At 38.1% G+C, this 22,579-nt stretch overlaps 1 protein-coding gene across 1 annotated transcript in view; it reads left to right on the plus strand.

Annotated features, from left to right (window-relative positions):
- SLC5A5 (solute carrier family 5 member 5) overlaps window positions 1-22,579 on the plus strand; it is a 427,828-nt gene that overhangs the window by 135,775 nt on the left and 269,474 nt on the right. The window contains exons 5-6 of the mRNA XM_044054751.1: window positions 9,910-10,064; window positions 13,095-13,235. Coding sequence (XP_043910686.1) covers window positions 9,910-10,064; window positions 13,095-13,235 — 296 coding nt within the window. The remainder of the gene's footprint in view (window positions 1-9,909; window positions 10,065-13,094; window positions 13,236-22,579) is intronic.

The raw sequence follows: 22,579 nt of genomic DNA on the forward strand, positions 1-22,579 counted from the left end.
ATTATTAAGTAGGATGTTGTTGCATTGTTCAAATTCTAACCCTTCTTTTTCAGCTAAACATTTTCCTGATCGTTTTAATGTTTTGGCTGAGAGTTTATCCCACTTTGAGCTTCACGAGCGGTGGAAGTTGGAGACATAATCTCATGTAATTTGTACAGTAGTGTCTGAGGTAATATGGAAAATTAGTTAGGTGTGGTGAAACGGATGGTACAACAATCATGGACCAAGGAAACTAGGAAGGCTTATGGTATAGCTTTTACACTTTCTAACCAAGACCAAGAGGCAACAACCGCATGAAAATAAACTTAATAACCAAACACCGTGTGACCAGGACCACCAGGGAATACAGGAATTGAAAAGCAGCCGAGGACTCTGAAAGTACATAATTAACTTTAATATTAAAATTAGTAAAATAAAAAAGTGAATAGCAATACACACTAAAAAAGGTTTAAGTGCTTTTGTCTGATATGCTGTGCCATGGACTTCTTCAGAAAAGGGAGTACAGAGTTCACACTGTTTACAAAACACACATCATCAACCCAAATAATACTTAAAGTGACAGGTACCTAATTGCAGAGAAGACTAAATCCATTTACAGTCCAAAAACCACAATATGTAAAGCAAAGCAACTGTAATAAAAATACTTCTTAAAAAGTTGATCATTGTAAAAAAACAAGTTGATGTTAGTAAACACAGAAAATTATTAATTGTTAAAAAAACTAATTTTCTGAGATCCCCAAGGGAATGAATAGTCCAAAAGATGCCTAATACAAATAATCAAATAAGATGAAATTGGACATTACAAATAATTAAAGCTTAGCAGCCCTTAATTTAAGGACTGGAAGAACTGAGATCTGGTCATTGATTCCTGGAGGAAGGGCTGTTTCCAACCTAATCTGCCAGTAAGACTCCTTGTATTCTAAAGTGGTTTCCCATGCTCCAGCCCTGGGGCTGGGTTCCATAGTATCCAGAATAGCAAAAACAAACATTTTGATGGACCCACAGCAAGCAATATGGAACTCCCAATACACACACACACACACACACACACACACACACACACACACACACACACACACACACACACACATATCATCATCATCTTCTTTCGGCTGTTCCCATTACGGGTCGCCACAGCGGATCACCTGTTTCCATTTATTCCTGTCCTCTGCATCTTGCTCTGTCACACCAACCACCTGTATGTCCTCTCTCACCACATCCATAAACCTTATCTTAGGCCTTCCTCTTTTCCTGTTATCTGGTAGCTTCATCTTTAGCATCTTTTTCCCAATATACTCAGCATCCCTCCTCATCACATGTCCAAACCAATGTAATCTTGCCTCTCTGACTTTGTCTCCAAACCTTCCAACCTGGGCTGACCCTCTAATATACTTATTCCTAATCCTGTCAACGCTTGTCACACCCAGTGCAAATCTTAACATCTTTAACTCTGCCACATCCAGCTCAAACTCCTGCCTTTTTGTCAATGCCACTGTCTCCAACTCATATAACATAGCTGGTTTCACTACCCTCTTGTAGACCTTCCCTTTCACTCTTACAGGTACGCATCTGTCACAAATCACTCCTGACACTCTTCTCCACCCACTCCATCCTGCCTGTACTCTCTTCTTCACCTCTCTTTCACACTCACCGTTACTCTGAACTATTGATCCCAAGTATTTAAACTCATCCACCTTCGCCACCTCTACTCCTTGCATCCTCATCATTCCTCTATCCTCCCTCTCATTCACACACATATATTCTGTCTTAGTCCTGCTGACCTTCATTCCACTTCTCTGTAGAGCATATCTCCATCTCTCCAGGGTCTCCTCCACCTGTTCCCTACCCTCACTACAGATCACAATGTCATCTGCAAACATCATAGAACCCTTCTCAGGGTTCTGATGAAGTTTCTTGAAGGAGAAGAAAGTGCTTAACCATCATAATAAAGTTTGGGAATTTTACTTGCAACAATTTCCTTGTTTCACCTGAATTTGTATTTGGTTAGCGTGAGTGATATTTTTGTAGGAAAATCAGCAAGATGTGAGTTTGTGTTGATTCTAATTAAGTTCCACATTTCAAAAAGGAATGAAAGCACTTAATCACTGAAGTACTTGGCCAAAAGTCAGTCCCCGGGATTCAATGATGCGTACACTAAGTGTACACCATTCTGAGTGAACAGACAACACAGACATAACTTTCACCTTCTTCCTCCTAATTTTAGTTTTTCTACTGATATTCCTGCAGCTTTAAATATTGACAGGGATTCATAAAGGTTACCACAAAGTGTAAACTACATGTATTCTTAGTGTAATCCTTCTGAGAGACTAGAAATCACAAAAAAACATGAGAAGAATGTTTTTGAATACATATTGTGTATACTTACTGTAGGCTTTATTGAATCTGGCCCAGTGAGTTTGCTTTTTTAGGCTATTTTTATCACACACTGTTTGAAGTGGTTTTGTAGCTATTTGGTTATATATACTGATACCCTAATAATATTCTGTTTCTACAGATTTGTATTGTTCTGTAATTTTAGGACAGGTAATTTGTAGACCCAATATCTAAATTAGTCATTTTAACCAATAAAAATATAAAATGAGATTTGGGGAAAAAATGAAAATATAATCTGTGAATGATTCATAATATCTATAAGTTTAAATCTGCTACATTTGCTCTTAGAAATATGATCTTCTTGACAGAATTAATTTGTAGTGATGGGACTATACATTTGTGATGGCTAAAGCTGCTGACTGTTGCAATGATATGTAGCATGCACAAGACTGGAGAAATGGGGCATTGATGTTTTATCCCTCATTTAGAGATAAGTGATGAGAACAACAATTTTAATCATGTTCTGCTTATAAGATGAGAATAAATATAGCTTCTCAAATACTGAAAATATTTCAGAAATTTCATATTAAAACAAAAAGCCTAAATAAGTGGTTTAATGTATTTTATTTGTGGTATGCAAGGCAACTGGCTAGAAATTAATTAATTATGGACAAGTAGATTTAGTTACATTTCATATCTGGGTTGCCTGCCCAATCCATTATATGAGATGAGACTGGATGGTTTAAAATGTGAAAAATTGTACAACAGGTCAAAATTTCAGATGATTATAATGCCTAAGACAGCTCATTAGTCCAAAATTATTGCTGAGTAACTTTACATATGAGACACATCAGCAATTCAGAGTGATACATTTGTATAATAAAGGAGTAGAATTTCAACTGCATATTTTAGAGTTGCAAATATATCTAGGAAATTAAAAAAAAACAATCATGTAAATTCTGTGGATAAGATACCTGTGTTAGAAATTGCTTAATGTTTTAAATTTCTACTTTTTGGAATACTCCTTAGAGGTGTCTTTGATTTATTAGACCTGAAATTGTTGTACCTTCAAGGTATAACTCATATAAAGTCCCGGCTGTATAGGTTACAAGACATGAAGTTGAACTTTTTTTGGCTGTGTAATATGTGCATGTGAGATTTCAATCTTAGAGATAAAAATAAAAAGCAAACTTTGTAAGCAATGAAGAATTGTAGTATGTTTGAACAGGAGCATGATGAAATATTTTCTTTATCTGTAATAAGGAGCTATTAGGAGCAGTAAGATAATGTACTTTTACACCGCAATGTATAAACAAAGTTTTTGATTGGAGAAGTCATGTTTATCTGATAAACATAACATGCACACTATCATAAAAATAAAAATGTTTATACAGAAAATATTTTTTAATCTAATATTATCTCTTGAAGGATACAAATGTTGTAGTGTACCTTGGTTTCTTAAATGACAGATAGAGTATAGTGGTGTCAGACTAGTATGGGACACACACATGATCAGCGCCCTTATGCATGACTACAACTACAGATGGCTAAGAAACCCTAAGTCTGAGATGGTGGTACTCCAGAATTTTCTCGTTTTGCCAAAGATGCAGCAGTCTCTGAGTGTGTGTGTGTGTGTGTGTGTGTGTGTGTGTATATATATATATATATATATATATATATATATATATATATATATGGGGGTATAGGAGTGCAGCCCCCAAGCTGTAGGGAAGAATGGGATTGTCATCAGCAAAATCGTGTTTTAACTAATTTTTTTTCATTTTGTGTGTGGTTCACATTTGACTATGGCAAGTAACCTACATCCATCCAAGTAGATAATAACCTCTCCTTTGATAATCACATTGCCAAAGTAGTTAGAAAATCCTTCTATGTGGCCCACCTAATCACAAAAGAGTTTGCATCCAGATCAAAAGAGGTAATTGTGCCCCTCTACGCATCACTCATCAGACCCATCATAGAGTACAAAGTCCCATTTGGGATGTACCTTACAAGACACCTGCAACAGCTGGAAAGACCACAGAAGTACCTCACCAAGAGGATCACTGGCCTCAAACAGATGCCCTATGCAGCTCAACTGAAGAAACTCCAACTGTACTTGGTTGCATACCACCTACTCAGAGGTGATCTCTGCCTGACATACAAGGCCATGTCCAACCCAGAATTGATGGACATGCTCCACCTAAAGAAAACCATATCCCCTCGAGCCACACACTCTAGGAATCTAAACCTCACCACAACAATAAATAGGACATGCTGGAGGGATAGCATTCCTGTCCCAGAGACTTCCCATGCTCTGGAACAAGATTCCAATCTGTATTAGGCAGAGTTCCTCGCTAATCCTCTTCAACAGAAACCTTGACGAGTGGATGGGAAACAGAAAATTTACCCTGGGGATCACTTCAATGGTTCTGTTGGACAGAGGCACAGGGAACTAATCTAAGGGGGTGACAAAAGCCAACACATTCTGGCTAGGCTTATAAATGCCTTTGGGCAGATAGCCTAGTATCTACCTATGAACCTATCTATCTTCAACCTCTTTTACCATTTTGCACATGGGGTCATGGTGACATTTCCGCAGTGACAATCATCATTCCGAGCCTACTAGCACACCACCGGATGGAATAGTTGCATTAATGTTCGTATTCATACCACAGGTTCAGTGTTGTAAATCAGTTTAATCCTTCATTAAAGCACTGACCAGATATAATAAAAACAATCAGATTGCTGTTTCATCAAAATGAATACAGCTATATACATAGCATGGTACAGTGGGGATACTGACATTTCTTGTTACATCCACTGTTGCACAGTCTTTGAGTTAGTATATTTAGGGATTCTGGGGTGTGGGGGATTCTTTTTTTCATACTTTTCTGACAATTACAGAATTAGTATAGTCAAGTATGCATAATTTGTTGGAAAATATGGGTTTTTTTTGTTTTGTTTTTTTTTTTTCTTTCAGTCTGTTCAATGGTTTTCAAGTCCAATTTCTTACTGCCAGGTTACAAATTTTTTTTCTAAAATGTAAGCAAATTATATACATACAGACATACATACAGACCCACACACAAATATATCAATATAGATATAGATACAGGTAAAAATACAGAGAAAACCCAAGCAGACATGAGGAGAACGCACAAAAATCAACACAGTGATGAAAGGTAAGGATTAAAACTGTCAAATCGGATATCTTAATCACTGAGTTACTATGTTTCCTGTGGCTACATAAGTAGAGATGTAAAGTGTCACATTTTATAAATTACTTAATTGGAAATTTGTATAGGAGACAAGCAGTTATGTCATAAATCAAAAGTCTACCTAATACAAATTTAGATAATTAAAGGTACCACATGCATTATAATAATACATGTACTACTTTGAATTATCTAAATTTGTATGGTGTACAACCATAATAATAATAATAATAATAATAATAATAATGGTAATAACAAAGATGAGTCTCACTTGATATCACATGCTGGCTTATATCTGAGCTAAACTGCAGCAGCAGTGGTCAAAGATGTGTGGTCAACAAAACTGGGTGCTGCTCAGTACCTGGTCTTATCAAACAGCGCAATTAATATCACATTTAGGCAGGAATATAAAAAAAATAGATCCAGTTAGGAAAATATACTCACTAAATAGCTAGAAATATAACATTTTGAATGAATTGAAGGACTACTATCAAAATTTCTGTATAACAGCTGCTTTAAACATTCTCATTGTTTTGACTGCTTGTTTTTAACAATTGCTGCAGGTCAGTTTCAGTGCAAGCTAACATTCAGCATTGGCAAATACCTGTTTATTGCAATGTGTTTAGTAAGGCTGCCTCTGCATTTTAAGGGATTGTCACTAGTTTTAATCATCGAATAATATTTATGACAAACTGCTAAACATCAAACCCTAACTAACAAACGTTCATCCAGTAAACATTCATTTCGGTGAACGGGAAAGTAGCTAGTTGGCCAACACTTCCCCATTTGCCCTTTTCCCCACTGTAGTGCAGTCTCAGAGTTGGTACATACATATATATATATATATATATATATATATATATATATATATATATATATATATATAGTTGGGGGGTATGGGTAGGTTTGAAATGCTTAGTTTTTTGGGACAGGAAAGTGTTGGCTAACTATTTACTTTCCCCTGGCAAAAAAATGAAAGTTCTCTGGTTAGGGATTGATGTTTAGCCATTCAATGTAAATGTTATTCGATGGTTAAACATAGACCCTATGTTGATATGGTACTGGACTGAGAAGGGTCCCACTGAATCTCTGTCCATCATCTCAGATATCCAGGCTATCCAGATTAAATCTGAAAAGTATGGAGCATTTCATACAACCATTTTAAATTAGGCAAATGTAGAATCAAGTGTACCAACCACAGAGAAAGCTGTATGCGGATAAAATCAAGTTTGAAAGCAATGGAGCTGGCTTAGCAGGCCTGCTTGATGGCTGCCGTTTTGAAAGGAATGGAGCTGACTATGCAGGCCTGCTTGATGTCTGGAATTTTGAAAGGAATGGAGCTGACTTAGCAAAACAGAGATTGAGCTTAGATTTACATGTTTTGTGGACTACTCCAGTATTTTGCAGCATTTTCTATAAGACCCTTCACTGTGCTGGATGACATGAACCTTCTTTTGTGGTCATTAGTTATTTTTCAAGGTACCACAGTATATATACTCTTTCTCTGGTTCTTAGTAGAATATAGCTCATAGAATACACTGAGCTATTTACAAAAGTCTCTGTACAGCCATATTGATAGCTGTACAGTCCGAGCTGTGCCCATTTGTATTAAGAAAAAGACAAACTCAAAAGACAAGCCACCCTGGTGGAATCACACTATCAATCAGTTATACAACAAAAGAAAAAATGTTTTGACCAAGAGTAGGGGGAACAAAGCCATACATACTAAAAGGCCCCTGACCAAGCTATACATGCAGCCAAGAGGGTTAATTAATACTTCAAAGGCTAAATTTGAAGAAAAAATTGTTTCTCAGGCAAAGGACAGCCATAAAGCTTTCTACAGCTATGTCTGTAACCGCAGAGGAAATACACAACAATGCACAGTACTTTTTGTAAATGGCATCACCTACACTGAACTGGAGGCCATTGCCAACCTTTTGGCTGAAAGAGTCAGCTCAAATTTCTCCCCCAACTCCCTCCCAATAGCCAAAGAAAATACCATATAACACAATCCTCCCAACCATTACTAAAGAACAGGTCATTAATGCACTTTCAAAGGCCAAAAACACTTTATCGATGCACCCCGATAACATCCAGGGATGTTTAATAAATGGCATGAAACATGACCTCTCTGGTACACTTGAATCACTTTTCAACTGGAGCCTTCATTCAGGTTTTGTGCCCAATGAGTGGAAGATGGCTACAGTTATTCCCCTGCACAAAGGAGGTCCAACCACTGATTCGGGTAACTACAGACCCATAAGTCTTACCAGCCTCATATGTAAGGCCATGGAATAAATCATCATGGACATGATAAATGAGAACATAGGTAACCTGCAAATGCTGACACATCACAGTTTGGCTTTGTTAAAGGAAGATCATATCTATTAAATCTGGTGGATTTTTTTGAAAGCATCACCAAAGCTTTGGATGAAGGTAAGACTGTGCAAACAGCTTACCTCAACCTGGCCAAGGCTTTTGATAAGATACCCTACTCAGGCAGTATAGACAAGCTCACTAATTTAGGTGCAAACCCTTTTATCAACCTCTGGATAGTCAACTGGCTCACTGATAGGACCCAGGAGGTCAAAACAGATGAAGCCACCTCCACCAAGAGGCCAGTCACTAGCAGAGTCCCCCAGGGCTTGGTATTGGGCACGCTCCTGTTTGCCATCTATTTCTCAGAAATGGAAGCAAATTCTGAAGCTTTACAGCTGACTAAATTTGCAGGTGATTGCAAGGTTATCATCAACTCCCCTGCAGACACTAGCATTCTTCAAGAAGTTCTATCTCTGACTAATTAATACTGCCAAGGCCATGGTCTTAAACTCAATGGTAAGAAATGCATAATTGTACCCTTTGGGAAATCAACCATCCCGGCTAATTACCATGTTGATAATATACCCCTAGGAGTTGACCCAGTGGTCAGGGATTTGGGTAAGCATGTAGATAGTAGCTTTAGCCTAACCTTTGACCACCATGTGGCCACAGTGGTGAGGAAATCCTTTCATGTTGCACAACTTATAAGTAAGAGCATGGCATCTAGGTCCAAACAGGTCATTATCCCACTTTACTCCACCCTTATCAGACCAATTATAGAGTACAATGCTCCCTTTGGTATGTACCTGACCAGACATATGCAGCAACTACAGCAACCTCAAAGGTTCCTTAGAAAAAGAATACAAGGTGTAACAAACCTGCCTTATGCAGAGCACCTTAAAGCCCTTTCCCCCTACTTAGTCCTCTATATAGATTGCTTAGGGGTGCTCTATGCCTGGCTTACAAGGCATCCACAAACCCCAAGCTTATGAATCTCCTACATATTCGTAAGTCAAAGAGTACCAGAAATACAAGGTCTGGGGACTGGAATTTTGTCTGTAACATACACAGAACATGCTAGAGAGTCCAGTATGGGTCCCAGAGACTTCCCTTCCTATGGAACAGGCTTCCCATCTATGTAAAGCTGAGTTCATCTAGTATCCAGTTTAAGCACAACCTAGACAAGTGGATGGGGAATTGGAAATTTACAGCGGGCCTGGCACCCATGTCCCTTATGGACAGAGATAGCTTATAATTGCTGCCCCTCAATGTCCACTTTGGATGCAGGATATCATTATTCTTTCAGAAAAACTTGGCTAGGCTTAGAAAGACCCCTTGGGTCATTAGCCTAATAACAGTCTATGAATCTCTGAATCTATAATTGTTTACAATGGGCAAGTTCTGAGTTACACAAACGAAGATATATACATATAAGTTTTGTGTATTATGCTGGATGTACTGTATTTGTATAACTTGATGTTGGAGCTTTTCTCCCCGGGCCTCCGCTGAAAATGGACCTGGTCCAGTTGGAATTTCCCGGTTAACAAATGTAAAATAAATAAATAAATAAAATAAATATATATACACACATACACACACACACACACACACACACACACACACACATATATATATATATATAGGGAGAGAGAGAGAGACAGAGACAGAGAAAGAGAGCAAGAGACAGACAGAGAAAAAAATCCATGGTCAGGCTTTAAGGTTATTGTTATAGTAAACAGTATTAAGTTGATTTGAATTGCTTTTTTAAATTATTATAGGTCAAATGTTAGACTGGATTTAATTAGGATCATGATGTGAAATGGTATGTATGTTCTTTTTGTTTATAAAATGATAATAAAGTTGGATTAGGCATGGATATAAACTGTTTTATCATACAGCATTCCTCTCTGACTGATTGTTTTGTCATTGTATTGAACTATGCTGGTGTTGCTTCCTTTGGATCTTAACCGCTTTCTGTAAATGCACTATGATGTTTTTTCATACTATAGTTTTGTATTTTTGATGTTTTATTACTCTGTAGGGTGGAATGAAAGCCGTCATTTGGACAGATGCATTTCAGATGATTGTGATGTTTTCAGGGTTCCTTGCAACTATAATCCAAGGTACAAAAATTGCTGGAGGGGCACATGCAGTTCTAGAGGCAGCAAGAAATGGCTCAAGAATTAATATTGATGAGTACGTTTTTTCTTAAGTTTTGATTGTTTCTGCGCTGTCATTGCACTGACGTGAACTCAGTTTGTCTTAGGCTAAATAAAATATCACAAGTATAGACATAATTATACAATAGCTAATTAATTTAAAAAGTCATTTACTATTTCTGCACTATTAAAGGAAGAGATATGGTTTTCACTTGCCTCTGTGTTTATGTCATATGTTTGTATAAAAAAAGATGTAAAGTGTAAAGTTGTGTGTTAAGTAAAGTAATGTAACTTTAACTTACTGTGCAGAAAAACATCTAACTTTATTCCAGTTTAGGCGAGTATGATTCTTTTTATCGATCAGTAGAATATTTTATGGGCTTCATCTCATTATAGAAAAACAACAGTTCTCAGTGTTCAGCTTTGGCTAAAATGTCTTTAAAGGTTGTGGGGGATGGATGGAGACAAATGATACCTAGGGAATTTGAACACGTGTGGAAGATGGTTTAAAACATGGCCTTTCAGGAGCACCTAAGCTGCACATACTAACAGCCCCACTTTTGCCTCTTCATACCATTATCACAGTCAGACAGGGATTTACAGTGAGTGGGAATCCAAATTGCACTTATGCTGCAATCCATGTTTGTCACCCTTATTTTTTTTTTCATTTTGTCCCATTGTGTCCCTTGTGTGGATAATGTCTTGTCAATAACTGAGGTAAATGCAGTAATGGCATATAGGAAAATGACCTCCAAATGCAGGACCATAGTTTTGATGTCGTAGGTGATCCCAAGAAGAATAAAAATACATCTTGTGCCACAAGATAGGAAAGTTTAGATATTTTAGATTTGAAAATAGTGGATGCGGCCATGTCATAATATTATTTCTCCATAGTCTCACCAGGCTGCCCAGCAGGTGGTCTTTATCCTCCTTCCTCATAAGAATTGTAGAATGACCACTAGGTATCTTGTCTTCTCTCCTGTTTTCTGATGAAGTTGTCCAGTTTGGGCATGTGAGGGCTGCATCTCTGTTGTTTGCCAATGATGTTGTCCTATTAGCATGAAATGACTGTGATCTCCAGCAAGCAGGTGAGAAAGTTCATTGGCAAAAAGTAATTAAGATGAATATCATCTTCAAATTAAAGTCATAGTTTTCTGTTGTACAGAGTGTAGTGCCCTCTCCAGGTAAAGGAGGAGCAACTATTTTAGTTGGAAGTGTTAGGGATCCTGGGATGTGGTTCATGAATGAGAATAGACAGTATTTGGAGATTGGCCAGCATATCGGCACAGCAGACACAGTGATGTAGGCATTGTACTATACTGGTGAAAAAGTAAGAGGCAAGTCATAGCACAAAGCTCTCACCTGTCAGTCAGTAGCACTCTTACCCATGGTTATCTGCTTTTAGTAGAGAATGAAAAGAATAGAGCAGAGATTATATTTCTTCATAGGGTAGCTGGGATCACCATTTATAAAAGAGTGAAGGATGTAGCAATACAGGAGAACATCAGAGTACACCTGTTAGTCCTCGGTATCGAGAGAAGTGGAGCTGATCTTGGTATTTTGTGAGGATGTTTCTTAGATATCTCCATTGGAAAGTGCATCAGACAAAATCCACAGGGCAGATCCAGGACATGAAGGATTTATATTGCTCAGCTTGCCTGTGAATGCCTGCAGATCCCACAGAATGAGCTGGACGCTGTTAATACATACTCAGCTTGCTATCATTGCAATTCTCATCAGGGCAAGTGGTTTAGAAGATGATGCAGCTATAATCCAAGGTACAAAAATTGCTGGAGGGAAAGATGCACTAAGAGGCAGCAACAGATGGCTCAAGAGGAAACCTGTGGGGAGCAGTGTGAGTGTTTGCCCTGGCCATGGAACAGGGGGGTCAGTTCTTTAGCCTTGTGAAGCTGCATGGTTGCATTGCAATGCTGCACCACTGGTAACTGCCAGTCATGCTCCCTAACATCTTGTGCCCTTTGACCTGCCCAAACAACATTCTGGACAATATATTCTTTCTGGCCTAATCTGACAGCAACCTCTGTCACACACTCAAATGATTCACTGCTGAGTACAAACTGTGTGGGAGGAGAATCAGTGCATCTCAGTATAAGGCCACAATATTCTCCCACAAAAGAGACAATTGCTTTCTTCAGGTGAGAGGAGGAACTGCTCCCCTTAGTTGCAGTGTTTATTTTCTTGTTCATGGCTGATGTTAGGGAAACTGCGAGAATCACATATAGAGTGGGACAGTGATTTCAGTCTAGGGGGCAATGCACCAATCCATGGTGAAGAAGCAGATGCTGATATCTTCGACCAAGCTGTTAATTTGCAAGTCAGCATATCTCCCCAGTCTCATAAATGATTGTGAGCTGAGAACAGTAACTGAAAGAATTTGACCACTGGTATATGTAACAGAAATGACGATTCTCCCCAGCATTGCTGGGCTTGCTGTGCACAATAGGATGAGATACTTAGGGATCTATGTGATCCTTTGTATTAGAGGTACTGCTGCTTAGGCTCTAGTTAATCCAACTGAGTCAGTTCAGGCATCTTTTAAGAATCAAGCAGGAGTTGCTTGAGGCACTGGCACTGTATGGCAACAGGACTGAATCTCGCAGATAGTATGGAAACACTAAGGCATCTGGCAGGGTGAGCTAGAATCTGTGGAATGGGAAAGGGAAGCATGTTCCTCCCTGTTTAGTCTGTTGCCATCATGATTCAGACCCAAAAATGGAAAGAAAGAGTGGAGTTGAAATAAGTGAGCACCTGAAATCATATTTGTATGTCACTGTGTGGTAAACTTGCAACCACAGATATCAGAATGGCAATCTCTAAGTGTATAGTAAACAGAAAGAGAGCTGTCACAGAATGATTCTTACCTTGCATGATTCTGAGATATCAGCTGTCAGACTGATTTGAGAAAGGGTTGGTAATGGCAAAAAGGTAGAAGTAGAACAACTAAATGTTTCTGCTAAGTGTATCGGTGAGTCCTTTAAATATGCAGTCTGTAGGCAAACATTCAGTCCCACTTACTGTATGGTTTATTCTTTTTCTCTACACCCAGCTTTAACTTAGACCCCAGAAAAAGGTACACATTTTGGACTCTTAGCGGTGGAGGAACACTACTGTGGCTTTCAATGTATGGAATTAACCAATCCCAAGTGCAGCGTTATGTTGCCTGCAAAACAGAGCTACAGGCAAAATGGTAAGTTGTGACTTTATACTATTATAAGAAAATATAGACTGAAACTAATTCTAGTACTATAGCAGCACATTCTGAAACCACATTAGACACTACATTCATATGTTTTAGCATACGCAAATTTACTTTATGAATGATGTTTTATAATCAGACCCTGAAAAGCACATTACCTGAAAGAATTTTTGGTGGTTCTTTTCTTTATTTCATTATTTTCTTTAGAATACAAGAAGCAATTTTCATTTTAATCTTAAAAAATAAATAGATGTTCCAGAAAATATACCAGACTGGTAATTTCTATTTTTGACATATGCGTTTAGAATGTGTGGCCAGTTTCAGATACTTGTTTTTGTGAAAGGCAGTAACATGACAGCAAATAGAATAATGTATGGCAACAAAGGTTACATTGCCTGCCTTTTGATGTACTTTGCAATCAATGTTTGAGGAAAATTATGCCATTAGCATTATTCTAGTGGCATCAGGCAGTTTACCTGCTACATACAGAAAGTGATATCTTTATGAAAAAAATTGTCTAGTGGGTGCTTGTTTGCAAATAAAATGCATATAGGGGAGATGATGCCTGTTAAACTTGGTGCACTTCTTCGAGACAGTCAGCAAAGCCCTAGACGAGGGCAAATCTGTGCATATGGCCTACCTAGACTTGGGCAAGGCCTTTGACACAATCCCCCACTCAGGCATTATTCATAAACTCACCCAGCTGGGTATCAACCCATACAATGTCAGGTGGGTTGCAAACTGGCTCACTGATAGAACTCATACGGTCAAAATAGGGGACTCCACCTCCTCCAGCAACCTGTAACCAGTGGTGTTCCACTGGGATCGATTCTGGGACCCATACTGTTTGGAATCTACTTCTCCGAAGTACAGGCTAAAACTAAAGGACTGTGGCTGACAAATGTTGCTGATGACTGCAAGCTGGGATTGATCCCTAGCGATGTCAACATCCTGCAAGAAGGTCTTACGCAGACTAATGACTGGTGCCAAAGTCATGGTCTTAAACTTAATGCAAAAAATGCATTATCATCCCTTTCAGCAAAGGTGATGTTCCTCCAAACTACTACATCAATAGCAATACCCTAAGCACACAGTCGGCGGTGAGAGATCTGGGCACACAGGTCAACAGCAACCGTAACTTCAACCACCATATCTCCATAGTGGTAAGAAGGGCATTTTATATTGCTCATCTCATAAGTAAGGGCATTGCCTCCAGAACAAAAGAGGTTTTAACCCTTCTGTACTCTTCCCTCATCAGGCCAATAATAGAGTACAACGCTCCCATTGGTATGTACTTTCCAAACACCTGCAGCAATTGGAGAGACCACAAAGATTCCTTACAAAGATAATTCAGGGTCTTCAAGATCTGTCTTATGCAGACAGACTGAAATCATTATCACTTTACTCTGTGTCATACAGACTGCTTAGGGGCGACTTGTGCCTTGCATCAAGAGCAATCTCTGACCCAGCTTTAATGGAAATGCTGCACATTCGCAAGTCAAATGACACATGAGTTACTCTCTCAAAGGACTTTAACCTGGTATGTGACATCAACAGAACTTGCTGGAGAGACAGATTTGTCTCACAGAGGTTGTCCCACCTTTGCAACAAGCTTTCTATTCATGTTAAACAAAGACCCTAATTGGCCCTATTTAAGTGCAGTTTAGATGATTGGATGGGTAACTGGAAATTCACTCTGGGGGTTCCACTTGTGCCCCTCTTGGACAGGGGCAATTAGGTGCTGATTTTAATGTCTGCTTGAACCAGATATCCTTGGAAACACGGGTTGAACTTGGCTAGGTTTGTAAGGGCCCTACGGTCGTTAGCCTAGTAACCTCCTATGATCATATGTTCCTATGATCCTAAACTAGGCTTCTAATGAAGGAGCTAACAGTATTTAAGACTGAATTTGTCCTTATTGAGAAATAAAAATATGGCTAGCTTTAGCAGACACATATGTTTAATCCTCCTACCAAAATGAGACTAATCACGAAAAGCATTACTAAGCCCACTTTTTTTCTAGTTTGCTTAACAATTTCCCAGTTCAAATACATACAGACTCACCATTATACAGGACAGCATTCTGCCAAAACCTGTTTTTCCAAGATGGAAAGTAATGTCTAGTTCAAAATGCCCATTTATTTTCTTAACAAACAGAACATGATGATACATTTTAAGTGTATTTATTTATTGATTGATTGGCTGATACATTCTGTTAACTTGGTTAGTCCCACGAAGCAAAGACTCTTTTACAGAGGAAACCTGTGGAAAAAAATCTCAACAAGCCTCACCAATACCATAGACATATAAAACCCTGATTAGGGCCAGGAGTCCTAGGTCTGATTAGCAGCTGGGGGGGTTGATGATGCAGGCCATCCTGGCTGGAAGGGAGGGAGGGAGTCCTAGTCAATCCAAGCAGTTTACTCACTCACATAAACTTGGCTGAAGAATGCAGATGGAATCTCAAGATGACAAGATGGTGAATGAACTACTGAAGCTGGTGATGGCAGCCTTTTTCAGCTGACCAAAAAGGATCAGGACAAAAACTGATAGAGGGTCTAGACAATCCCAAAGGTGATGTAGGTGCTAAAATCAGCATCAAGGGGAAGGGTCAGACCATTCATACAAAATGTTGTTATTGAGAGGATACTGCCCAGAGCAGCAAACACCCCAGAATCTGCCTGGATGATAGCTCCTCTGGATGATGCCTCTTGCAATTGGGGATCCGTGATAAGATTGCACACCCCTAGTGAATGAATGGGCTTGAATATGGTAGGAGGGGGCTTAATTTTCAGCATGGCAGAGTGTGATAAAAGATGAAAAAAATACTTCACAATGCAATTTACTTGAACAGCTGATCAACCTAAATCTCATTAAAAACAATTAAAAAATAATTATAAATGAATTAAAACAGCCAAAGGCTGCTCTACCAAAGTAGTATGTGTATTAAAGCCACAGCAAACACTTTTGTATATAACAGACTTCCACAGGCTGCAGAAACAGTAACAATAACATAGTTTATACCATACTACACACATCACATGACACATTTAACTAGCATACCAATATAACTAATGTCTTAATTTATGCCTTTTCATAAACACTTTGAAGTTTTCCATTTCATTGATTTTAGGAGCACTGCAGGCATTTAGTCTCACCTTTCAAGAGCACCACTTGCAGTCTAATAAATCTCACCTGCCAACAGTACTCTTCACAACTAATTGTATCCACTACACAATGCATGCCTGACAATGTAAAACTTTTACAATTCACTTATTGAATCAAATGTCTAAAGAGCACATTCTATATATTGTGAGAAACAATGGCAGTACAGCATTCATTAATTCACTGGTGCAGTTAGTGTGTAGTCCTCCCTATATAAAAAAAGCACAACAGGACTCACAACAGAAGCACAACAGTATATTGGGAACTATGTTAAAGAAATCTGGTATATTATTATCTTGCCAGTGATCTTTGTAGAACCTTTACCATGGTTAATATATTTGCACTGATCACAACGACCACAGTTAAACATCCCTTTAAGCCTAAAGTATATCTGATTATTAATAATGTTAAACCTGTTCGGAAAAAATCACCTTGAAATCGTTCTTTCCCTTTTTTATGAACATACATTGTGGCTTCTCTAACTTTATATATAGTGGAATAAAAAGTAGATGCTACTTTGGCTGGGATACACATTGAATTAGCTAAAATAATTACTCTGGAAGTGTTTACTGTCCATATCCTATTTCCGAAATTTACATAATTACTATGCTTGTGAGCTGACAGGTCAAACTTCTTGTCATAGCATCTTGGAGTTTATTATGTACTAGTGTTTGAGGATAACTTTCTTTTAAATGAACTTTCTCTTTCGTTATTAAAAAATGTGTCCAGTTACTGTTTTACGTTTTCTTTTATCCAGTGAAGATTCATATTTCCTTAATTGCTGTATTTTTCCTGCTTTCTAAGCCTGGGTCAGGGTTGAAAATGGTCAACAGACCAGTTCACCAAACCTGATCAATAAATAACTAAAAAATAAGTAACTAGCTAAAAGACTTCAAAGTATAAGTCTAAACAGGGTTTTTTTATAAGTACTCATTTTCAATTGCCCCTGTTATTTATATAAATTTTGAACTACTGTAGCCTGTTCTGCATGCTGTTTTGGCATCTTCCAGTAGTGTGCTCTCCATTACTCAGCTAAAACAAACACTGCGAGGCATCACTATAGCAGATCTCTACCAGCAAACTGTATCTGCAAAAGTCTATCGCCGGTCTACTTAAAGTAAAGGCTTTAACCCTTCTATGATTGTAAATGTTATTAGAATGTATTCAGGGAGTGCACAATATTGGTAACCCGCACCCCCAACAGAGATCTATCTAAACCCAATACTTTCCTAGTTTGGAATCATTGCTTCTCTCAGTCATCTCCTTCCCCAGTACACTTGCCAATATTTCTCCCACTCCATACTCACTTCTGGCATAAGGTTTCTATTTATCTATGAATTGTTAGCAGAACATTTCAATACACCCCACTCATACCGGCACAATTTTTAAAATACTCTAGCCTGTTCTATGTCCTGTTTTGGCATCTTCCAGTAGTGTGCCCTCCATGTACGTCGTGTTAAACGTGTTTTTTCTGCAGAAATCCAAGGATTCTCAGTATATGTGCTAATTATTTGTTATAAGCAGCAAAATATGCCACCATTTACACGTGTATATATTTAAAGGGTTATGCTCATCACCGGTCTTGGTAACAACCTGAACTCTGCTTATGCATTACAGTTTTAAGTGGGTTTTTTTGTGACTTTAATGACCATTTATCTCATATTATTGACACTATTGTTTAATCATCACTTTTTTTAAAAGAGGATACTGTGCTTTGTCAGCTGCGTTCCCACTGCTGTATTTTAAAATGAATACCAAGCAATTAACAGTGAACTAATTTAACTGCTCAGTATATGCTTAAACTGGGATGCAATGTAATTCCTTATAGTTCGCAGACACTTAGCTGCTACAGTGTAATAATACCTTCTACTATAGTTTATGTTTTAGTTAGACTGTCCTATGTTACAGTGACGGCTCACCCAGGCCAAGCTGGATATTGTACACTAATCTTGGTTGAGCACTGTATATATGGCTAGATGCTTGTTGCATTTGTTTGAACATATCTTTTAATATCAAATTACTGCTTAGGAGTTTTAATTTATCTTAGTAACTGTAGTGTCATTAGGCTGTGTTACCTATATTCCTACCTCCTCTAGCACTCCCCTTGTCAGCTTTTTCTAATCTTTTTTTTTCTTTCCATTTACAGTTCTCAGCTAAAACAAACACTGTGAGGCATCCCTATAGCTGATTTTTACCAGCAAGCTGCATCTGCAAAAGTCTATGGCCGGTTTACTTAAAGCAAAGGCAACATTACAGTGTATGTTGATGCTCTAACCCTTCAATGATTGTACATTTCATTAGAACGTATTCAGGGAGTGCACGCTACCGGTAACCCCAACCCCTGCCAGAGTTCTCGCTAAACCCAATACCTTCTAGTTTGGAATCATTGCTTCACTCGGTCTTCTCCTACCCCAGTACACTTGCCAATATTTCTCCCACTCCATACTCACTTCTGGCATAAGGTTTCTATTTATCTATGAAAACTGTTAGCTGCATAGATACTTTCCACAGTACCTGGTAGTCTAAGTGACTGTTCCTCTCTGTGCAGTTGTAGAACTTGGCTCTGCCTGCTATGCTCGGGCTTCAAAATTCAATAAATACTTCACCGAAAGTGTACTCTCTCTAATTAAAAGTAATTCCACAGAACCATCACTAGCTTCCAAACCTCACATTATTAACTACAACTCCTTCTCCTTTCAGCCTGTTCCCACAGCTACCATTAAGAAACGACTAAAAACTCAAACCCTCTTCAATAGCAGCTGACAAGTTACCAGCTGAATATTTAAAACTAGCAGCTGAAGCCATATCTTATCCAGTGTCAATCCTTATTAACAGGTCTTTATAGCAGAATAACATATCCCAGCAATACGGAAAATCGCACACAATATTCCCTTACACAAAGGCGGAAATTCCACAGAGCTGTCCAGCTACAGACCGATCGCCATTCTCTCTCCATTATCTAAACTCCTCGAAAGATGTATCCACTCCCAAGTGATTCATTATCTTACCTTCAACAGCCTTCTAGCAACATATCAACATGGTTTTAGGCTCCATGATAGTACCACAACTGCACTCCTCAGTTTCATCAATACCATCAACCAACTTAGAAACAATGATAAAATAGTCTCTGCATTCTTTTTAGACATGCTCAAGGCCTTTGATACATCTCCCACCCCAAACTATTAAATACACTCTCCAAACTGAACCTTAGCCCCTCTGGACTTCAGTGGTTCTGAAGCTATCTACAAGACCACCGATAATCTGTAAAATGGCTTGATGTCCTATTCCCCCCTTTTCCTGTCACACTAGGAGTACCTTGAGGCTCAATTCTTGGGCTGCTACTCTTCACTGTTTTTACAAACAGACTCCATAGTGCTACCCCACTGGCTTCAACTATCCAATATGCAGACGACACAACACTTATATGTCCTGTTAGTATTGTACAACACCTCCATAATATAACCTAAAAATCATTCTCAGATACCAAGCTATGGCTCTCTGACCATTCATGATCTTCCAACCCACAAGATCCCCCCCCCCCAGCACCTTCAACATCACAACTAGGAATAATACTAAAATTAATGCTGATTCAGAAACAAAACTACTAGGCGTATAACAACCTAAGATTTCACCTACATATAGCACAAACAATTAAGAAAGTTCACAAAAAAATGGGTACTCTTTACAGAAATAAAAAAGTATCTAACACCTCTAGGGTTGTTATTGCTAATACCTATCTTCTATTGACACTTCTGTATGCTTTCCCAATTCTCACCAACCTTAAAAACTCAGATTTAATTAAATTTGAAACATGCTACAATAAAATAGCTAAATGTGAAACTGACTGCCACATCATACCCACCACTGTCACTTCTTAAAAAGACTCTCCTGGTTAGAACTCCCACAACTTCTGTCCTATAACCAATTAACCTTAGCACACAGACTAGTATATCAACCTGAAAAAAAAATCCTGCCCTTCTAAATACTCTCCAGCCACATAACACCAACCAAAGTCTTCGGTCAACAAATAAATCTTTGCTACAAGTGTCCAAACCACTAATATAGCAGGCGACTCCCTACTTTCTCATCATGTAGAAACAAGGTGGAATTCACTACCTCACATCATCAGAACCAACACAAATATCAACTAGTTCAAAATGATTCTCAAAAATTATCTTAATGACACCTGGCTTTGCTCCTGTACTACTCCAGGCTAACTATTTTAATAGTTCTGGCCATACTTTTTTCTTCTTCCCTGACCACCTCATAATCCATGCTGTCTTTCATGTCTAGATAATCTCTAACCTCGTCCTTTTCTGTCCAGTTTCCCCCATAAACACTTCCTCAATGAGAACCTACAATGTCTACACTGCAATAAGGAATTATAGCAGATGATGGTATAATACAAATGTCAGCTATAATAGCGTAGAATGTAATTTCTTGTGTACTATATGTCTTGTATATTCTTTGTCTAATTTCTTGTATAAGTTTTGTATAATCTCTATATGTAGAGCTTTTCTCCCAGGGCCGCCACTGAAAATGCATCTTATCCCAGTTGGACTTATCTGGTAAACAAATGTAAAATAAATAAATACATACATTAAATGTAAGAAATTAACTGAATGTGCATCATAATGAAATGGAATCTTAAAAAAGAAAAAGATATTTGATTTAAATACAACGCAAAAGACTAGAGCTGGGAATTGCATCAGAAAATAAAACAAAATTTCATCAATAAAATGTTTGAATGTGTTACTGTCCTCAAAATACTTTGATTTGTAGAAAGTCTCTTTCTCCTCTTGAATCATGGATAAATCAGTTTAGCAGGGGGTCACTGCTGTCCTGATAGCTACACCTGAAACTTGTTGAAAAATTTGTTTATTGAACTCTACAAAATTATAAGATAACAATATCATCTAAAATCTCAGTTATTAATCTTGCTTCATTCAGGGAAAATGTAGACTCCAATAATTGATTGCAACATATTTCATAACCAAATTATGTGGAATTATAGAATCTTAAACCTGAAGATCCACAGTAACTAAAATATCTTAGTCAGAAAGTATCTTATCCTTAATCTTGTTAATAAATTTAAACAAGTTTCTAATATACGACTGGCTGAGTTATATTACTTTGTTAATCTGTTTTCCACATAAACAGTCATTACTTCAATCTTGGAACTACTATGGGCTAAATGGGCCTCAAAGGAGGATCTATTATGTCTTTGTGAGTTTTAGGAAAACCAAAAGTCCTACTAATCATGAAATTCTGTGTCCTAAAACAATCTACCAACTAAACATCGATGAAACTCTCCACCAATCACCTCTTCGTACAAAAATCTATAAACTTATAAGCTTTTTTGTATATCTGTCCTGGATACCTGAGCAAAATCATTAGCATTGCTCAAAATATCTGACATTTTCTTGTAATCATTATTATTAGACAGGAAAAAAACAAAGCCTTCCATTTATCAGCAGCAGATATCCAAACTGAAAAACTGGAGTATAAGCCATACATAATATTCCTTTCCCTATTAAAATACAATATTTGTACAGTGATTCCTTCACTAGCTACTCAAAAACCTCCTTTTTACAAATGCCTTGAAATGCTTCCAGTTCAAGAATTAAAAGTGAAGTGTATAAACAACGTTTAAAAAAGAGGTTGGAATTCGTTCAAAGAAGGATCCCCTGCCAATGAGGTTAGCTATGGATTCAGCTTGCCCACCTAGTCAATAAGACTGTTACAAATCACATACTAAGTCCGCTTAAGTGGATAGAACAAAGGATTTTTTATCCATCTTTGAGTCAGTCACCAGAACTGTGGATGAAGGCAAGGTGGTTCATACAGCCTACCTTGATCTGGCCAAGGCCTTTGATACCATTCCCCACTCAGGAATCATAGAAAAACTCACTAAGCTAGGCATCAACCCCTATATCACTAGGTGGGTTGCAAACTGCCTCATAGATAGAACCCACAGTGTGAAAGTAGCTGACTCCAAGTCAGACTGTCGACCAGTCATGAGTGAAGTCCCACAGTGTTCAGTCCTGGGTCCTCTCCTATCTACTTCTCTGAAGTCCAGGCCAACAAAAAGGGACTCTGGCTGACAAAGTTTGCAGACGACTGCAAGTTGGGAGCCATAATTAACTCTCCAAGTGATGGTGACATCCTAC

The sequence above is a fragment of the Protopterus annectens genome, chromosome 13.part0 (genome assembly GCF_019279795.1).
Source record: "Protopterus annectens isolate FY-2018-M chromosome 13.part0, PAN1.0, whole genome shotgun sequence".
In the NCBI taxonomy this organism is placed as follows: domain Eukaryota; kingdom Metazoa; phylum Chordata; order Ceratodontiformes; family Protopteridae; genus Protopterus; species Protopterus annectens.